Raw genomic sequence first — 16,070 nt, forward strand, 5'->3', positions numbered from 1 at the left:
CTTGGCTTTAAACGCTTTATATTAATATGGATTCAAAATAAACAGCTTAACCGAGAAACCAAACAAAACCAACTCATACATACCGAAGTGAAGAGTGTCAGTAACTAAAAAAGTTAAGCCAAAGAGGGAACTAATAAGAAGAGATTACAACAAGAGTTTTTCACAATTCCTCAAGATCCCAATTTCGTCAGATCGATCATCATACAACAACATTGTTTTTTCAACATCTGAAAAACTATCTTAAGATCGAGATAATGGCCGAGAGAAAGAGAGAGAGAGAGAGAACTACAAGTTAAAAACCATACCCCCCCTGAGATTAATAATATAATAATACCTAAACACAAACTTTTCTTTTCCTCTTCATTGGTTTCATCATCACTTCCACAGCTTCACTAGCTTGTCGTGACTAGCTGATGCAACCAATCCAGTTGCAGTTGAAACAGCCAATGACGCAATTAGCCCTTCATGAGCTGGTAACGTCATCGTCTTGTTCTCTGACATGTTCCATAGCTCTAATGACTGCAGACATACACACACATTTCACAAGTTTAGGAGTTAAGTTAGGATTTCTGGATTAGTTTTTTCACCAACTTTTTTAAAAAAGAGTCACTGTAACTTTTTACCTGGTAGCAGCCAATTACGAGCAGCGAGGGGTAAGCGGGATGGAAAACACAAGACTGGAATTTGTTGCCGTTGCAGCTTAGCTCATGAACACATTCTCCTTCACTACCTGTACCCAGCGTCCATACTTTTACCATATCTTCACTTACCGAAGCCAAGAAGTCACCAGAAGGATCCCAGCAAACCGAGTTTATCGGATTAGCATGCCCCTATACAGGAAGAATTAGTAAACCTTCTTTTGAGTCTGTATTTCAGAATAAGCAACTATTCCATAACATCGATTAAGAAAAGTTTGAACACTAAACCTGCAAAGAGTGTCGAATAGCTTGTGTTTCGACATCTAGTACATTGACAAGATTTGCTGATGAAGCCGCGAGATACTTTCCAACACGGGGTTGGAACCTCATCTGGGTGGAACCACCCTGTGGAAAGACAAAATGTAAAATTCAATGTTATGGATTGGCTAACTAAAGCAGGTAAATAATGTTGAACTATCAGCTTTCAAGAGAAAAGAAAAATCTACCTTGTACACTCTTGTGCAACTTCCATTATTGATGCTCCAGTACCTTATTTCGTTGTCATTGTCGCAGGAACATATGAGATCATCCTTGATGGGATGGAAGTCAAGTGATGTAACCATAGAAGAGTGTCCCATGAAAGTACGAAGGGAATAACCTTTCTGCAAAGTTGATTCACAAACTCTTTAGAGATCACAACGTCAGAAATCATAGAGATAAAACAACATAGCGGATCAACTTTCACTTTACATTATCAGCATCCCACACCCTGACAGTTTTGTCAAATGAAGAAGTTGCAAGGCGAGACAGGCTTGGACTAAAACGGATATCTGTTATCATAGCTGTGTGCTCCTCAAGGGTTGTCTTTGGCTTCATATTGTCTGTGTGCCACAATACAGCCTGCAAGATGAACCAAGCCACGAGGCATTATACTTTTTAGAACGCCAGAAGACCTATTGATGATTTATGGCTTACCTTTTTGTCATGTCCGGCACTAGCAAGCATTTTTCCATCCGATGAGAAGTGGCAGCAGGTAACTTTGCTTGTGCTCGCGCGTACTGAATTCACTTCAGTAAAAGTGAAACCTAGTGCAGAGCCGTAATTGTAGTAATTTAGAAACACTGTTTGATTACAGAAGGAAAGTTCACTGTATTATTATCGAATAATGTTGAGTGAGGCTAAAACACGCACCTTTGCTAACATCCATACACCGCATAACGGCATCCCGTTGATCACCATCCTCCTGGGATAAAAAAGACTCAACATTGTCGTCAAGCGACCCATCTTCCACAAATCGATCCATATCAGCCTGCAAAATAGCCAATTATTGATGCTACTAATTCATATTGATCAAGAAAACCACTATGCACTCCCATCAACAGTTTAAGGAAACCCACCAACTGATTTGATGGAGATGTAAGGGTCCCAGTTCCTTCAGTACCAAACATCATCATTGATTTGGAGGAACCACCACTGTGCGGCAGATTAGGCATAGAAATCACATCTCCAGGAGTATGAGTTGAAGGTGTAGAAGGTGCTGAGCTTGGTGATGGTCCTGCAGTGTTAGCTGTTCCTGAACTATTAGCTGGCCCAGAAGAAGAAACCGGTTGTTTTCTTTTCCTCCCACTCTGATTCTTCAATACCTTCAATTAAATGCAAAAAAAAAAAAAAGTTAAGGAACCAACCTCAGACTTACCAGAGACTAAAAACCTATGCAACAGGGTATCATTGAAACATGAACTCGGAAAACAAACTAGAATTTAAGAAGAGACCTGTTCACTTCCTCGAAAAGAATTTGACATGCTACCATCCATTGTAATACTACCACCACCTCCCAATTTATCTTGTTGATGAATATTGTGATTTGAACTCTGTGGTTGCGGATTTGAAAGGGGGAGCTGATTAAGTGGTTGTGACTGTGACTGCTGCTGCGGCTGTGGTGGATTCCCACCACTCTGCTGTTGATGTTGCTGCTGCTGTAACAGGGCCATCTTTAACTACAAAGCATAATCAGTTATAAAAAAATTAGAGCGTCACAGCCATTGAAAACAAGCAGAGATTGCTATCTCTTCCTCCAATTTTATCAAACAATAGTTTATTCAAAGTTTCAAAATTTTGAAAGAACACTAAAGCCAGCCACTAAAGATTTGCAAAAGGAAGATAAGGCATACCTTTAGTAGCATGTCAGTGTCTCCACGTGGCAAAAGAGGCCCACCAGGTTGTAAAGACGATCCAACGTTAGGTAATACATCCCCAACAGAACTCCCAAGGCCATCCTTTCCAAGGCTCATGCTCCTGTTGCTCAATAGCATTTTAAGTCTTCTGTTCTCCTCACTGACAGATTGTGAATTCAGATTCTGTTGAGCCAGCATGAGCTGCTGCTGATGTTGCGGAGTCAACATGTTGAGTTGGTGAAAAGACTGTGGAGACTGCATAAATGGTTTTTGCTGCTGAAGAAGACCAGAACGAAGCTGATCAAATCCCTAAATCAGAAAAGAAAGCAGCAGTCAAAAAGGAAATTCTTTAAAGAGGAAAGAGTTTAAGCCAGATAGAAAGGCATGGGTAAAACTTACTGTGAGTGGCCACCCTTTAAGTGTAAGGTTGTTGTTGCCTTGATTTGAACCTGAAATAGAAAACAAGCATAAATCATAATCAATTTTTTGTGAGCTGAAGTGCTTTTGCTACATTTAAACACGCATAACCTACTGAAATGATACACGCAGGAAAGAAAACATACCAGGAATTCCGATCAATGACCCTTCTGGAACAGCAGTTCTGGGAGTGAGCACGGGATTGATCTCACTTTTTATATCCTAAACACAAACATGCCCAGCAAGTATTAACTAACAGTACTACAAAGGACTAGACACAACAAAGATTCAATATTACGTACCACTGCAGACCCGGAAAGTTGCTGATTACGAGCTTGAACCTGTGGAGACATACCACCACTTGTACTATGTAAGACTTGCCTGTAATTCACCAGACAATGGCATTAGAACAAGAGAGATACTGACTTTCGTTGCAACATATTTTAAGACTAGGCGAGGTAGCAGAAGATATAAGTGGAAACAATGAAGGTGGAAGTGTGAGAACAGTACCCTACAGGCTGTCCGGAAGCTGCAGCAGATTTCAACATTGATGCATGATTTGGATCCAACAGTTGCCCAACATTGTCCCCAAATCTCTGTAGCCATAGAAATTTTGAATTATACCATTTGATGAACTAAGGTGCGACAAAAAGAATAAATGGAATTTCAAACTCATGCCTAGCCTAAACTAACCTTCATAGCAGCTTCATCTAAGGATTCCCTCTGAGTTGGCATTTTAACCCTCTCCTCATATGCCTTGCTTGCTAAAGAACTACCAGACCCAGGATTTTGCCTCATAACTGGGTCACTGTTGTTACCAGCAAGGCCATTTGCTGATCCATTTGCAAGGTGGGATCCATCTCTTCTCTGTGGCTGCTGCTGTGATGTTGGCTGTTGTTGGTGTTGAGGCGCCGGCTGCTGCTGCTGCTGCTGTTGAGAAGGTGGTTGGTTTTGATGTTGTTGTTGTTGTTGTTGTTGTTGTTGTTGTTGTTGCTGCTGCTGCTGCTGTTGCTGATGATGATGTTGTTGTTGCTGCTGCTGCTGCTGTTGCTGTTGTTGTGCACGTTGTTGTAACAAGAGTTGTTGCATTTGTATTTGCTGCTGCTGTTGTTGCTGCTGCTGCTGTTGTTGCTGCTGCTGCTGTGAAACCTGTGGGTGGTGAGATTGCTGCAATTGCTGTTCTCGCGCTTTGATCATTTGCGTCTGTAAACAAAACAACACAGAAAATTTTCCAGCCTAGTCAATCTTTTTTAGCATACTAATTGGAGAAAACATTTCTAAACATACATATAGAGCTTCTAAATCTTCTTTTGAAACACAAAGGACAAGAGAGAATAGCTATTAACTGTAAACAATCAAGATGAGCAACTCCATATCACTAATTACAGTGATTATCACAGCTATTTTACGGATATATAATCACTAATGGTCTGGGTAACAAAGAAAGAGACCTCGATGTAAGATGCGGCAACCTCGGAATGCTTCTCATTGGTCCTAGCAATAAATATATCCCAGAAGACAGACCACCACTCGAAAAGAAATCCGCCAGGTGCATCAATAGCTACAAACAGTGCAAGAAGAATGTGAAGTTAAGTAGTAAAAAGAAAACAGTTGCAGCACAAAGGATCTTTATATGTTGTAGTCAAAAAGGTCCAAGAGGATTGTGATTTCTTACCTACTGGATCTGATGACACTTTTCCTTCAGCTTGGAAAGCCTGAGCAGTGGCTTTTAAATCTCTTTTAACCAGATAATCGTGGATGTAGACATCCAACCTGTTACATTCAAAAACTTTTAAACTTAAGCACTAACATAAACAACAACCACAAGATAATAGTGTACAACACATCAGAATGGGCATAAGAAATCTCAACAAAGGGCACTCGCCAGAGAGGAGCATAAAAACTTAACAATGTCCCAGGAACAAACCATCCAGTTAGTAACAGAGACACCAAAATCAGGAAACTTTCATGATGGAGCTTTGAAAGTCACACACTTGCATAGCAAAAAGAAGAGTAAATATGGGACAGTAACAAAATAAACCTGATGACGCAAGAGTCAACCAGAATTGGATAAACCAAACATAGAGAAATTGTCAAGCCCCCTCCCCCGTTGACAGTGACTGACAACACAAAGAACTAAACTTTTGGCCAAAACATGCAAAACTTACCAAACTAAAAGTTGTCCACAACAACACAAAAAAAAAAAAAAAAAAAAAATCTAGCAAAAAGGATGCTTTCTGAGAATAGAAACTAGAAGAAACCCGCAAAGTAACACAAAACCCTCTTAACGGAAAACAAACCAAGAATGTCAAAAGAAGAGGACAGCACCGAAAGGCAATAATAAGCCAACCCACAAACCCTAGAATCGACTGTAGCAGAAGAAGAAGAAAAAAAAGAAGAAAATGCATTTATACGATATGAACCCTAGAAATCACTTGGAAACACCCAACATCTAACAATACCCATAAAAAAAAATTAAGACTTTAAAGTAGAAAGCAGAACTAAGTAAGAGAGTAGAATCAAAACCCATCAAAGCGAAGAGGGGAAGGAAAAGAAAAAAAGGCTCACATTTTATCAGCTTCCCAGTTGGTCTGAGACATCTCTCTCTCTTTTGTTCTTGGAGAAAAAACAAACCCCACAGAGACAGTTGTTTTAGAATGTCAGATTCCCTCCCATGTAATAACTGATAATGATATTCTTCTTCTTACAACAAAATTAAAAAAAAAAAAAAAAAAAAAAAAAAAAAAGAGCTTCTTCTTCTACTTCTTCTTCCGAATCCTCTGAATAAAAATTATTGCACAGCAGAAACCCCTAAATTCAATGATTCTTCACCTCCCCACCTAAACACCCCCAGAAACTGACGAGATTTAACACTTCGAATAAGCCAAATAAACCCCTCAAAATTAAAAATTAAAAAAAAAATAGAGAGAGAGCAATAAAGTAGAGAACAAGGAGAGAGAGAGAGAGAAAACAAGTTTTTAGAGAGAGAAAGTTCGAGAGAAAGGAGAAAGCATCTCTGTAAAAAAAAAAAAGCATTTAGAAGTAAGTAAGTAGCTCAGCTCTGTTATTTATTAATAGCAGCAGCAACTAGTGACTAAAATAAATTATTAATTTTTTATTTATTAGAGTTTCATTTTTTTTTAATGAATAAAGTACAGATTTTTTTTTACTTGAGAAAAAAGACAGATTATCTCAGATAAATGAACTTTGTATAATTATTATTTTTATATGGAGAAAACGTGTTTTTTGGTATATTATCTTATTTTACGTCATCAAAAAGAATGAACTATTGACCAAATTAGATTTTTAAAAGTTAAAAAAAAAATGGTAGAACAAAAGTAGTTTCCATGTTACTTGTTTTGGGTGGACTGGAATTCGAAGAAAAGATATATATATATATATATACAGTAAAACTTCTATAAATTAATAATATTGGGACCAAGATATTTTATTAATTTATAGTGATATTATATATTGTAAATTAATAGTTATTATTTTATAGATATATTTTAAATAGTTTAACTTTTAAAAATTATGAATTGAGACAATTTTAATAATAATTTCGGATATTCAAAATTTTATGGTATTGGAATTGAATTTGTAATGTTTAGAAAACATTATTAACAATAAATTACAAATACAATAGACAAATTCACTTATACACCTGACATATATAAAATTAAATTTATGAATAATAATATAGATTGTTGTATTTTAACAGTCAATCAAACTATCAAAATGTAAATGATGGATATCTAAAAATTTAAAATTTAAAAAAAAATGTAGCTATATTTATGACATGTTACAAAATATTTTATATCATTATAGTTTGAAAATACAACATAATAGTTGTTTTGTAAATATGAGCTTTAGGAGAAACATGTATTATATTTTTTTTCTTCGTATACATTATATATATATATAAATTTACATGATTATTAATTTATGATATTATTAAGACAATATTTTATATGAGAATTTCAGAAAAATTATTATTTTATCGAATTTTCTTCATATAGTGGCAAAAATTATTAATTTATAATGTTTATTAATTTATAGAGATTTTAGCGTATGAGGTTTTTCAGCTTTTTCACTGTGCAAAGACTAAACAGCCCTCATAGAGATGTAATATTTACGTGAGGTAGCACGCCTTTGTCCAAAGTACGGTACTTTTGCTTTTTTATTATGACAAAAATAACTTTTTTATAATCAGTTTAGGCCTTGATTGACACCCAATTAATACTATCTTTTTTCCGGTGTAAATCTTCTCCAATTATATGTATGCCTCGTTTGTTATTCCTAAAACTCCATTATTTTTGTTAAATCGTTTTATCAATTAAAAAAAAATTAAGAAGCTTAATAGAAAACAGAGCATGTGGCGTTAACTAGTGATTTAGTGTCATTACAAGTCTTTTTAGGCTACAGTCACTACAAAAAAACAGGTATGTTATATCATTTATTTTGTATCACAAAATTAAATGAAGTAATTTTAAATAAAGTGCAAGTGGGCTGACACTCGTACGGAACGAGGATACAAAATAGACGCATATGGTTATCATATGGTAAATTTTTCACGCTTGTTACACAGTGGGGATAATGAAGAAGATGAGCCATATGTGTTGGCGTCTGAAGCAAGAATGGTATATTATGTGAAAGATCCTTTTGAGGTAGAATTGAATATCGCAGTTCATGTTCAGCCTAGAGACTTATATGATATGGGTGATGTTGATGATGATGAATCTGAACTTTGAATCTCTTGCAGCTTCTACTTTGGAAAAAAATCTCTGATCTCTGATCTCTCTTGCAGCTTGTATAAAGTCTTGATAGGGTAGCTAAACACAACAACAAGTACTTGACTAACGAGATGTAACGTAAAGAGACTGCAAGTATCGTACTTTGATTTGCAAAATAATATTTTACATAAACTGGATATATGTGAGCAAAAACTGCAGATTTCTCAAAGTTTTTCAAAAACTGCAGGTTTCTCAAAAACTGCAGGTTTCTCAAAATCAAATTCAATGCCTTAAACATAAAACAAGACTTGACTTAAGAGACTTAACCAGACTACTAAGAGGCCCTAGACTTAACTAGACTTGACTTAAGGACTTAACCAGACATGACTTAAGAATTTAACCAGACTTGAGTAAAAGGACTTAGACTTAACCAGACTTGACTAAGAGGCCCTAGACTTAACCAGACTTCATTTTATTTTAGCGTTTTGCACAACTGAATTTGAGTAGGATCTCTGATTTGCTTTGTTTTACTGTTATTGATTATTGTTTTTTTTTGACATCTTGGGACATCTTTGCATTCCTGCACTTGTGTCTCTTGCAGCTTCTACTTCGGAAAAAAATCAGAATTTGTAACATGCAGTTGCAGCCTGCAATTTCCAGAACCTGCAATTCCCAAAGCATATATGAAGCCTACTTTATATAAAGCCTTTCTAATTTCTGTCATGACTTACTCCACCTAATGTCTAATTTAGTGTTAAACTTGCAGACATTCACTTGCAAAGAATAATTAAATATACACATAAAGTCTTGATAGAGTTGCTAAACACAACGACAAGTACTTGACTAACGAGATGTAACGTAACGAGACTGCAAGTATCTTGACTTTGACTTGACTTAAGGACTAACCAGACTTGACTTAAGGACTTAACTAGACTTGACTAAAAGGACTTAGACTTAACCAGACTTGACTAAGAGGCCTAGACTTGACTTAAAAGAGACTTAACCAGACTAGACTCGACTTGAAAATTGTCAGGAAAATTAACTAGACTTGGAAATTTTTAGGAAAATAAAAAAGAAAAAAACTGCAGGTTTATTATTCAGCGCCAACTAATTGGTTTAGTGAATTTTATCAAAAAATTTCAGTTCCCGCTTAGCTTTTCTGTCTCCAGCGCCATCTAATTGTTTTCCATAAATATTAATCACAAATAAACTATAAAAATTTAGGGTTTTTAAAGAAATCCTTATGATGCCGTCAAAAGAAAAAGATATCGCCTATAAACAAATCTCTTGCTTGAGGAGAAACTGCTAGAGAGCAATCTCAGATACAAGGTAACGTGTATTGGATTTAATATTTGAAGTTAGTTTTGTGAATTTTTGTATCATACATATTTTGGCATTGCTAACTACTTTATTTGTTTTTTTCTTAGTTTAAGATCGATCATGGATTTTATGGATTCAGAGACACAAAGACCTGATGATTTATCACAGTTGGAAGCAGATTACAGCATCCCTCCTCCCCTTGCTCCAGAATGTAAAAGCTTCAAATGGAAGATACAGATCATAGGTAATTGTTTGAGTTATATTATTGAAAGTCATTTTCTGATTGAACTGTTCTTAAAACTGTTTTTAAACTGATTTACGATGATGATACGTAACGTAATATAGCATTGGATACACTCTTTTGTTTTTGATACTGAATCAGTTCAATTATATATTGTTTAAGCGATCAGTGTTTATATATGTACATGTATATTTGTTCCTTATATGTTAATTATACTGATCAATTTTTCATATATATATATGTATCATCAACAAGATACTGATGGAAACATAGAAGGAAAAATGTTGACATCGAAAGATGTATGGAAGTTACAAGGCACTAAAGTGATAGTGCATTTCGACGAAGATAGCGGTCAGCCAATTGGAGATTCTGGAGGTTTACTTGGATCATGGTTAGGTCAATTAAGTCATGATGCAAATTTGATACCCATTAACTACAGCGACTGGAGGTGTGTTAATTCTTATATAAAAGATACGGCATGGAACACAATTCAGGTAAAATCTAGTTCATATTCATCATTACAAGACAATAAATTGGTTTGATAGCAAGTTTTATGGTTTGTCGTTGCAGTCCAAATTCAGATTTGATGATCCTGTGATTAGAAAAGAATATGTGATGGGTGCACTAGGTAGCAGATGCAAGGATGTCAAACGTCGGCTTTGGAAAGAACACAAAAAAGATACTTTGAATGAAACGTTGCTGAATCGACCCGACAAAATTCCTGAACTTCAGTGGGGTCAATTTGTTCGGACGAGATTTGATGAGAAGTGGAAGGTATAGTTTTTTTTGTGTTAAGTATCTACATGTAGTTGAATGTCTTTACATCCAATGCAACTATTTTTCTTCTAATATGTGAGCTTTCAGAAAATGCAAGAACGGAATATAAAGAGCCAAAAACACAATACCATGCCTCACTTATGTGGAAGGAAGAGCTTTCCAAGGAGAAGAAATGAGATTGTGAGTAATTTAGTTTTGACAAAACATTAGTTTCTTATACTGATATTCTATATTATTTATGCATGTATCTTTAATGAAGAAAATCAAAACTGGAAAAACACCAAGTCGAGCAGAGTTTTTTATCGAGTCTCGTACAAAACCTGATGGAAGCTTTGTATGTGAGGAGGCGAAGACACATGCGGTTAGTTTTTTTAATATCAATATTGATTGTTTATCACTATAATTAATTATGTTTGATATTTATCACCTTTTCCTTTTAGGAAGCACTTACAACACTGTTGATTCAAAATCCGCAAGTCACGACTAATGTTACAGTTAGTCTAGATGATGAATATGCTCAAGTGTTTGGTCCAGAGCGTCCAGGACGAGTACGTTGTGTTGGTCGTGGACCCACACCTTCAAAATTAGGAAAACGCTCAAATGTGGCTAGAGCAGATGTAGAAAATTCTGAAATGGTTGTTCAGCTGAAGGGAAAAGTGAAAGAGTTAGGAACTCAGGTAAAGGCAATGAGTACATTCATCCAACAAATACTTGGTACTTCAACCGGTGAACAGGTAATATACACAATTTAATAAGCTGAATTATTTTATTGTAAATTGATTATATAAAACTAATATACTAATTAAACTAAACATCCAGGCAACTGTATGGGCAACAGCTTTTGCTAACATACCTAATCCAGCATTGCTAAACATATCAAATGTACCTAATCCCCAGGTAAATGGTATTTACGTAAGTATTCATTTCATAGTCAACACAGAAGTTTATCCAAATTTCTTAGCAACTTTGGTTTATTTTGTTTTTTATGCATTTGGAAAACTTATTAGGATGATTTCTGTAATTTGCTTTCCAGTACTTTAATTAGTAATTTCATTCTTGTTTTTATTTTATTAATTATTTCATATTGAATTGATTTTCAAATAATTAATATTTTAAATAAAAATCAATTTATAAATTATTTGAAAACTATTTTTTTAGTCGCTTTCAAGAAGCGATATAATTTTTAGAATCAATTATTTAAACTAATGTAAATTTCATATCAATTATATACAAGTGATGGTAATAATTTTAAATCAGATAGTTGAAATGATACAAATATTAAATCGGTTATTGTAAATGATACAACTATTAAATCATTTTTCAAAATTGATACTAAGTTTAACATCAGTTATTGGTAAGTGATATAAAAAATTGACATCACTTATTCATAAGTGATATAAATTTAACATCATTTATTTAGAAGTGATATAAATAATTGACATCAATTATTACAACTGACACTAATAGTAACATCACTTTTTCAAATTGATAGAAAACGTAGTATCATTTATTGGTAATTGACACATTATTACTATCAATTATAACAACCGATACAAAAAAAAAGTTTTGCATCAGTTGATAATAAATTGATGTTAATTATTTGCATCAGCAATGTGAGTATCATTTCTATAAGTGATGTAAAATTCTTTTGTATTATTTATAAGTAATGCAAAAATACAAAATAAATGATATAACATACCTGTTTTTTTGTAGTGAGTTGAGGATTTCTAAAGATTCATAAGAAAACAAAGAGTTTTAAAATCCTAAAAGAAAAAAAAAAAAGTAAATATATGTGCTTCTTTTTTACTAATACAAGACATAACCAAGGATTATTATTATTATTAGTAGTAGTATACAAATTCATGAGATAGTGGTGTGTGTGCAAGATATTTCTTGAGATTTTCTTAGATCCTTCTTGAGATTTTATTTACTACGGAATTCTTTGTTACTGGAAAAAAAAACAAAAAACTTCAATCTTCTCCGACATTAACAAAACGAATGACGTACAATGATCCATCGACCCAAAAAAAAAACTCATATAACCACGGCCCAACATTAAATCTCAAATCCATAAAAAAAAGGGCTTTTGCATAACACCAATTCAATAAGGTAAATGAGTGATCGACATGATTTTTTAGAGGTTGCATTTGTAGGAGAAATATCAAGACTTTGTTCAATAAGTCAAATTCCTGTTCTCATGATGACCCTTACAGCTACAGGCTACAAGGCTACAAACAATGAAAGCTGTCAGACATGGACTAGCGGTCAACCAAAATTTCTCAAACTTTGCGGTCGTCAAGATCTTTGTTGTGCACTTGTGCATGTAATTACAGGCTTTTATTAAAACCTTCATATTTTATTACATTCAAACAGATTTGTCTCGGAATATATAATTTGTAATTTTCCTGCCTGTACAAGTTTGCAGTGAGAAGTATTTGTATAAAAGCCTACTCTGTTATCCCAAGAGAGTTTCAACCAAATATATATATATATATATATATATATATATATATATATATTCATTAATTGATTAAAAAGTTTACTTACATGCATGACTTATATATATAATGTTCTTGAATCACTTAAAAACTTGAAATAGTTCATATGTGTTGCTGAGGATGCTATTAATTAATATGAATATTATATGCTTAGATTGGATGTAATGTTGCTGACGTTACCAAAAAACGTCGATGCTAAGACCATCCACAATGGCGTGGATTTGGCCCGTCCCCAATATTTATTGGATTTAAATTTAAATGAAAAAAGCCCAATATCTGAAAAACGGTTCTTATTTGGGGACGTTTTTTTACCGTCCTCTTCGCCACGTGTAGCCGTGTGATTTGTTCTCGAATAAGCTAGGTCTAAAAAAAATGTATTCGGGAGACAAAATCATCCCGAGTTCTTTCTTCTCCCTCTTGACGGCGACCACGAAGGCGATTCGATCCTCCACGACGTTCTGTTCTTTTCACCGGAAAATCTTGCCAGATTAACGAAGCCGATCTTCTGTCGCATCCGAAGCCGGTCCGATCTTCAATACCTAAGACGTCCAGCGGTTCGATCTTCTCTCCCGAAGCGATCTGTCCCTGTCACCCGAAGCTTGTCCGGCGGTTCGAGCTTCTCTCCCGATGATATCCGTCTAAATAAGGTTAGTCTTCTTCCCACTACATGAGATTTAACCTTGATTGGCGCCGATTATCGAATTAGGGTTAGGGATTTGGGATTATCGAATTAGGGTTAGATAATTAGGGTTTGCGAATTAGGGTAATTGAATTAGGGTTATTCAATTAGGGTTAATTAATTGGGGTTATTGAATTAGGGTTATTGATTTAGGGATATTGAATTAGGGTAAATGATTTAGGTTATGTTTCTTTGGTGTTTTTTTTGTTTTTTTCATTTGTTCGATGGATCGTTATGTCTCTGTGTGAAGATCGAGTTGTGTCTGTGTCGTTTGTCCTTTGCTGTAGTTGTTGATCTTATAAACATGTTTGTGTCTTGGTCAAAATTTTTTTAAAACATTGAGTATCGTTAAACTTTGGTTTTTTTTTCTTAAATGTTAAAGGATCATCATCTTTGTGTCTCGGTCTATTTTTTTAACATTGAGATAGGTTAAATTTTTTTTTATCAAGGTTTTCAATTTGGTGATTGTTGTGTCATTGGTATGGTTGGTAAAATGTTTTTGACATTGATTTTGATACAACTTTTGGTTGATTAAGATAGTCATTGTCATTCGTATGATTTTTGGATAAATTTTTTTAACAATGTCATTCGTATGATGTCTCGCATTGATTCGTATGGTTGTGTTTTTTTTTAGGTTTCTCATTTGGTAGTTGTAATGTTTACTTGTAATAAATTGGTAGCATTGTTGTGTAGTTGGTTGTATTTAATTTTAGTGTTGTTTGTTCATAGTTTCTTGTTTAATTTGGTAGTTGTAATGTGTACTTGTCATAAATTGTGATTAGACATTTGTTGTTTGGTCTTTAAGTTTTGATAGTTATTGCAAGTAAGGTTTTAAACCATAAATCTCTTTCATTTATCTTCCCTTTCTCACTTGTAAATGATATTCACTTCTCTTTTATACTCGCATCTCTTATCTTCGCATTCCTTCTCTTCTATACCCGCTTCTAATCTCTGCTTTTCTCTTCTCTTCTCTTCGCATTGATCATCTTCTATACCCGCTTCTCTTCTCTGCTCTTATCTTCTCTTCTCCTCGCATTCCTTCTCTTCCTTATCCGTTTCTTCCTATGGATTCTAATAATCCCTTCTTTCAGTCTTCTTCTTACTTCAACTTGCTTAACAGTCAAGAAGAAGGTGGTTTAAATGATAACTTTCATTGGGAAAGTTATCCACCTTCTGGACAGAGCTCACAACCTTCTCCTCACAGCTCCCAACCTTCTCCTCACAGCTCCCAACCTTCTCCTCACAGCTCGCAAGAAACACCAAAAGAGCGCAAGGAGAGAAAGACATGGACACCTGCTGATGATGAAGTCTTGATCTCCGCATGGCTCAACACTTCAAAAGATCCCATCGTTGCAAATCAACAAAAGGGAGGAAGCTTCTGGAGCAGGATTCAAAAATACTATTGTGACACTCCTCACGCTAGAAACGGTGGGGAACAGATGCTGGTGACACATTGCAAGCAGCGTTGGCACAAGATAAATGACCATACTAACAAGTTCTGTGCCGCATTCGCAGCTGCGGAGAGACAGAACAGCTCTGGTCATTCTGAAAATGATATCATGAAGAATGCACATGATATCTACTTCGCTGCCCATAACAAGAGATTCAACCTTGAACATTGTTGGTTTCGTTTAAGGTTTGAGCAGAAATTTCTATCCCTTAACACTATTAACACGACCCCAGCTCAGCCTGCAACAAAGAGGAAACAAGCTGGTGAAGGTTCGCAGTCATCAAGCTGCAGTGTTGAGGAGTCTGAGAAGAGGCCAGAAGGGATCAAGGCTGCCAAGGCGAAGAGGAACAATGCTCAGTCCACAAACGTGAAGACTCTTGCTGAGTATAAGAGCATGTGGGATGTCAAGAAAGAGGAATTAGCTGAAAAGGAGAAACTACAGAAGCTGGCCATCCTAGACACTCTCCTAGCCAAAAAAGAACCCTTGAGTGCGAGTGAAGAAATCATCATGAACAAGATAGTGTCCCAGTATTTCTGATATTATAGAATGTGTTTGTTGTTTGTTTTTCTTGCTTAGTACTCGGCTTATGTATTTGATTTGTATTCCCTGGTTGTTTGATTTGTATTTCCTGTTTAAGTATTTCTTGCTCAGTTGTGTATTTCTTGTTTCAATCTAAATTAATATAAGTCTATTTTAGTACTCGGCTATTGTAATTTCTAGTAACTCGGCTATTGTATAAACTAACTTAATCAGATTGTGTATTGTTGTACTAAGTCTAATCTGCTTCTTCTTGTTTATCTTCAGGTTACGTAAGACATGGGCCACGACTATAGCTATTCCCAGCCTTCTTCATCTGATCTGGCTGATAAGTACTCAGAGGACACTGCGGATAGAGAGCTAGATGCATTGATTCGTATGGATGAAGCAGAGTCTGGTAAGGTTGGAGAATGTAGTTAATGAGATATGTAAGGAAAATAAGTTAAGAAAATTTACTGATTTGCTGGTTGTAGGTGTAATCATCATTTTCACATGTATTTTGTTCATGTTGGTGTAATGATTTACACGGGTACTTGTTGTTTTCTTATCATGTATGTTGTTTTGTTTTGGTCTCTCACGGGTATTACATGTATTTTGACTACGGA

At 35.1% G+C, this 16,070-nt stretch overlaps 3 protein-coding genes across 3 annotated transcripts; 2 read left to right on the forward strand and 1 right to left on the reverse strand.

The window, feature by feature from the left end:
• Nucleotides 1-101: 101 nt before the first annotated feature.
• On the reverse strand, nucleotides 102-6,273 carry LOC104716922 (transcriptional corepressor LEUNIG). The gene is made up of 18 exons (XM_010434399.2): nucleotides 5,798-6,273; nucleotides 4,905-5,002; nucleotides 4,681-4,790; nucleotides 3,923-4,432; nucleotides 3,740-3,825; nucleotides 3,532-3,610; nucleotides 3,376-3,451; nucleotides 3,212-3,261; nucleotides 2,810-3,121; nucleotides 2,411-2,635; nucleotides 2,036-2,281; nucleotides 1,830-1,947; nucleotides 1,614-1,723; nucleotides 1,389-1,538; nucleotides 1,145-1,300; nucleotides 927-1,043; nucleotides 624-830; nucleotides 102-519 (listed from the first exon to the last, which is right to left on the reverse strand). The coding sequence occupies exons 1-18, from the start codon at nucleotides 5,827-5,829 to the stop codon at nucleotides 376-378; spliced, it is 2,826 nt and encodes a 941-aa protein (XP_010432701.1). The 5' UTR covers nucleotides 5,830-6,273; the 3' UTR covers nucleotides 102-375.
• A 2,710-nt stretch (nucleotides 6,274-8,983) lies between these two features.
• LOC147935770 (uncharacterized) lies at nucleotides 8,984-12,764 on the forward strand. The gene is made up of 9 exons (XM_087470650.1): nucleotides 8,984-9,291; nucleotides 9,390-9,526; nucleotides 9,779-10,017; nucleotides 10,094-10,297; nucleotides 10,388-10,480; nucleotides 10,560-10,661; nucleotides 10,741-11,034; nucleotides 11,120-11,197; nucleotides 12,514-12,764. Exons 2-9 carry the CDS (start codon nucleotides 9,403-9,405, stop codon nucleotides 12,625-12,627), a joined length of 1,248 nt encoding a protein of 415 aa, XP_087326776.1. The 5' UTR covers nucleotides 8,984-9,291; nucleotides 9,390-9,402; the 3' UTR covers nucleotides 12,628-12,764.
• A 198-nt stretch (nucleotides 12,765-12,962) lies between these two features.
• LOC104720013 (uncharacterized) lies at nucleotides 12,963-15,627 on the forward strand. Its single transcript, XM_087470274.1, has 3 exons — nucleotides 12,963-13,084; nucleotides 13,286-13,445; nucleotides 15,166-15,627. The coding sequence occupies exons 1-3, from the start codon at nucleotides 12,963-12,965 to the stop codon at nucleotides 15,463-15,465; spliced, it is 582 nt and encodes a 193-aa protein (XP_087326400.1). The 3' UTR covers nucleotides 15,466-15,627.
• Nucleotides 15,628-16,070: the final 443 nt, after the last annotated feature.

This window comes from Camelina sativa, chromosome 10 (assembly GCF_030686135.1).
Source record: "Camelina sativa cultivar CO46 ecotype springtype chromosome 10, ASM3068613v1".
Classification (NCBI taxonomy): Eukaryota; Viridiplantae; Streptophyta; class Magnoliopsida; order Brassicales; family Brassicaceae; genus Camelina; species Camelina sativa.

Bases quoted from the DNA above. Each gene is read 5' to 3' on its own strand.
- LOC104716922 (XM_010434399.2), bottom strand. From the start codon at position 5,829: ATGTCTCAGACCAACTGGGAAGCTGATAAAAT. The intron at 3,262-3,375 runs GTATGTTTTCTT...TTTCTATTTCAG, and splicing joins GTCATTGATCGGAATTCCTG to GTTCAAATCAAGGCAACAAC. The intron at 1,724-1,829 runs GTGCGTGTTTTA...GCTCTGCACTAG, and splicing joins GTGTATGGATGTTAGCAAAG to GTTTCACTTTTACTGAAGTG.
- LOC147935770 (XM_087470650.1), top strand. From the start codon at position 9,403: ATGGATTTTATGGATTCAGAGACACAAAGACCTGATGATTTATCACAG. The intron at 9,527-9,778 runs GTAATTGTTTGA...ATCATCAACAAG, and splicing joins ATGGAAGATACAGATCATAG to ATACTGATGGAAACATAGAA. The intron at 11,035-11,119 runs GTAATATACACA...CTAAACATCCAG, and splicing joins GTACTTCAACCGGTGAACAG to GCAACTGTATGGGCAACAGC.
- LOC104720013 (XM_087470274.1), top strand. From the start codon at position 12,963: ATGTTGCTGACGTTACCAAAAAACGTCGATGCTAAGACCATCCACAAT. The intron at 13,085-13,285 runs GTTCTTATTTGG...AAATCTTGCCAG, and splicing joins AGCCCAATATCTGAAAAACG to ATTAACGAAGCCGATCTTCT. The intron at 13,446-15,165 runs GTTAGTCTTCTT...ACCCCAGCTCAG, and splicing joins ATGATATCCGTCTAAATAAG to CCTGCAACAAAGAGGAAACA.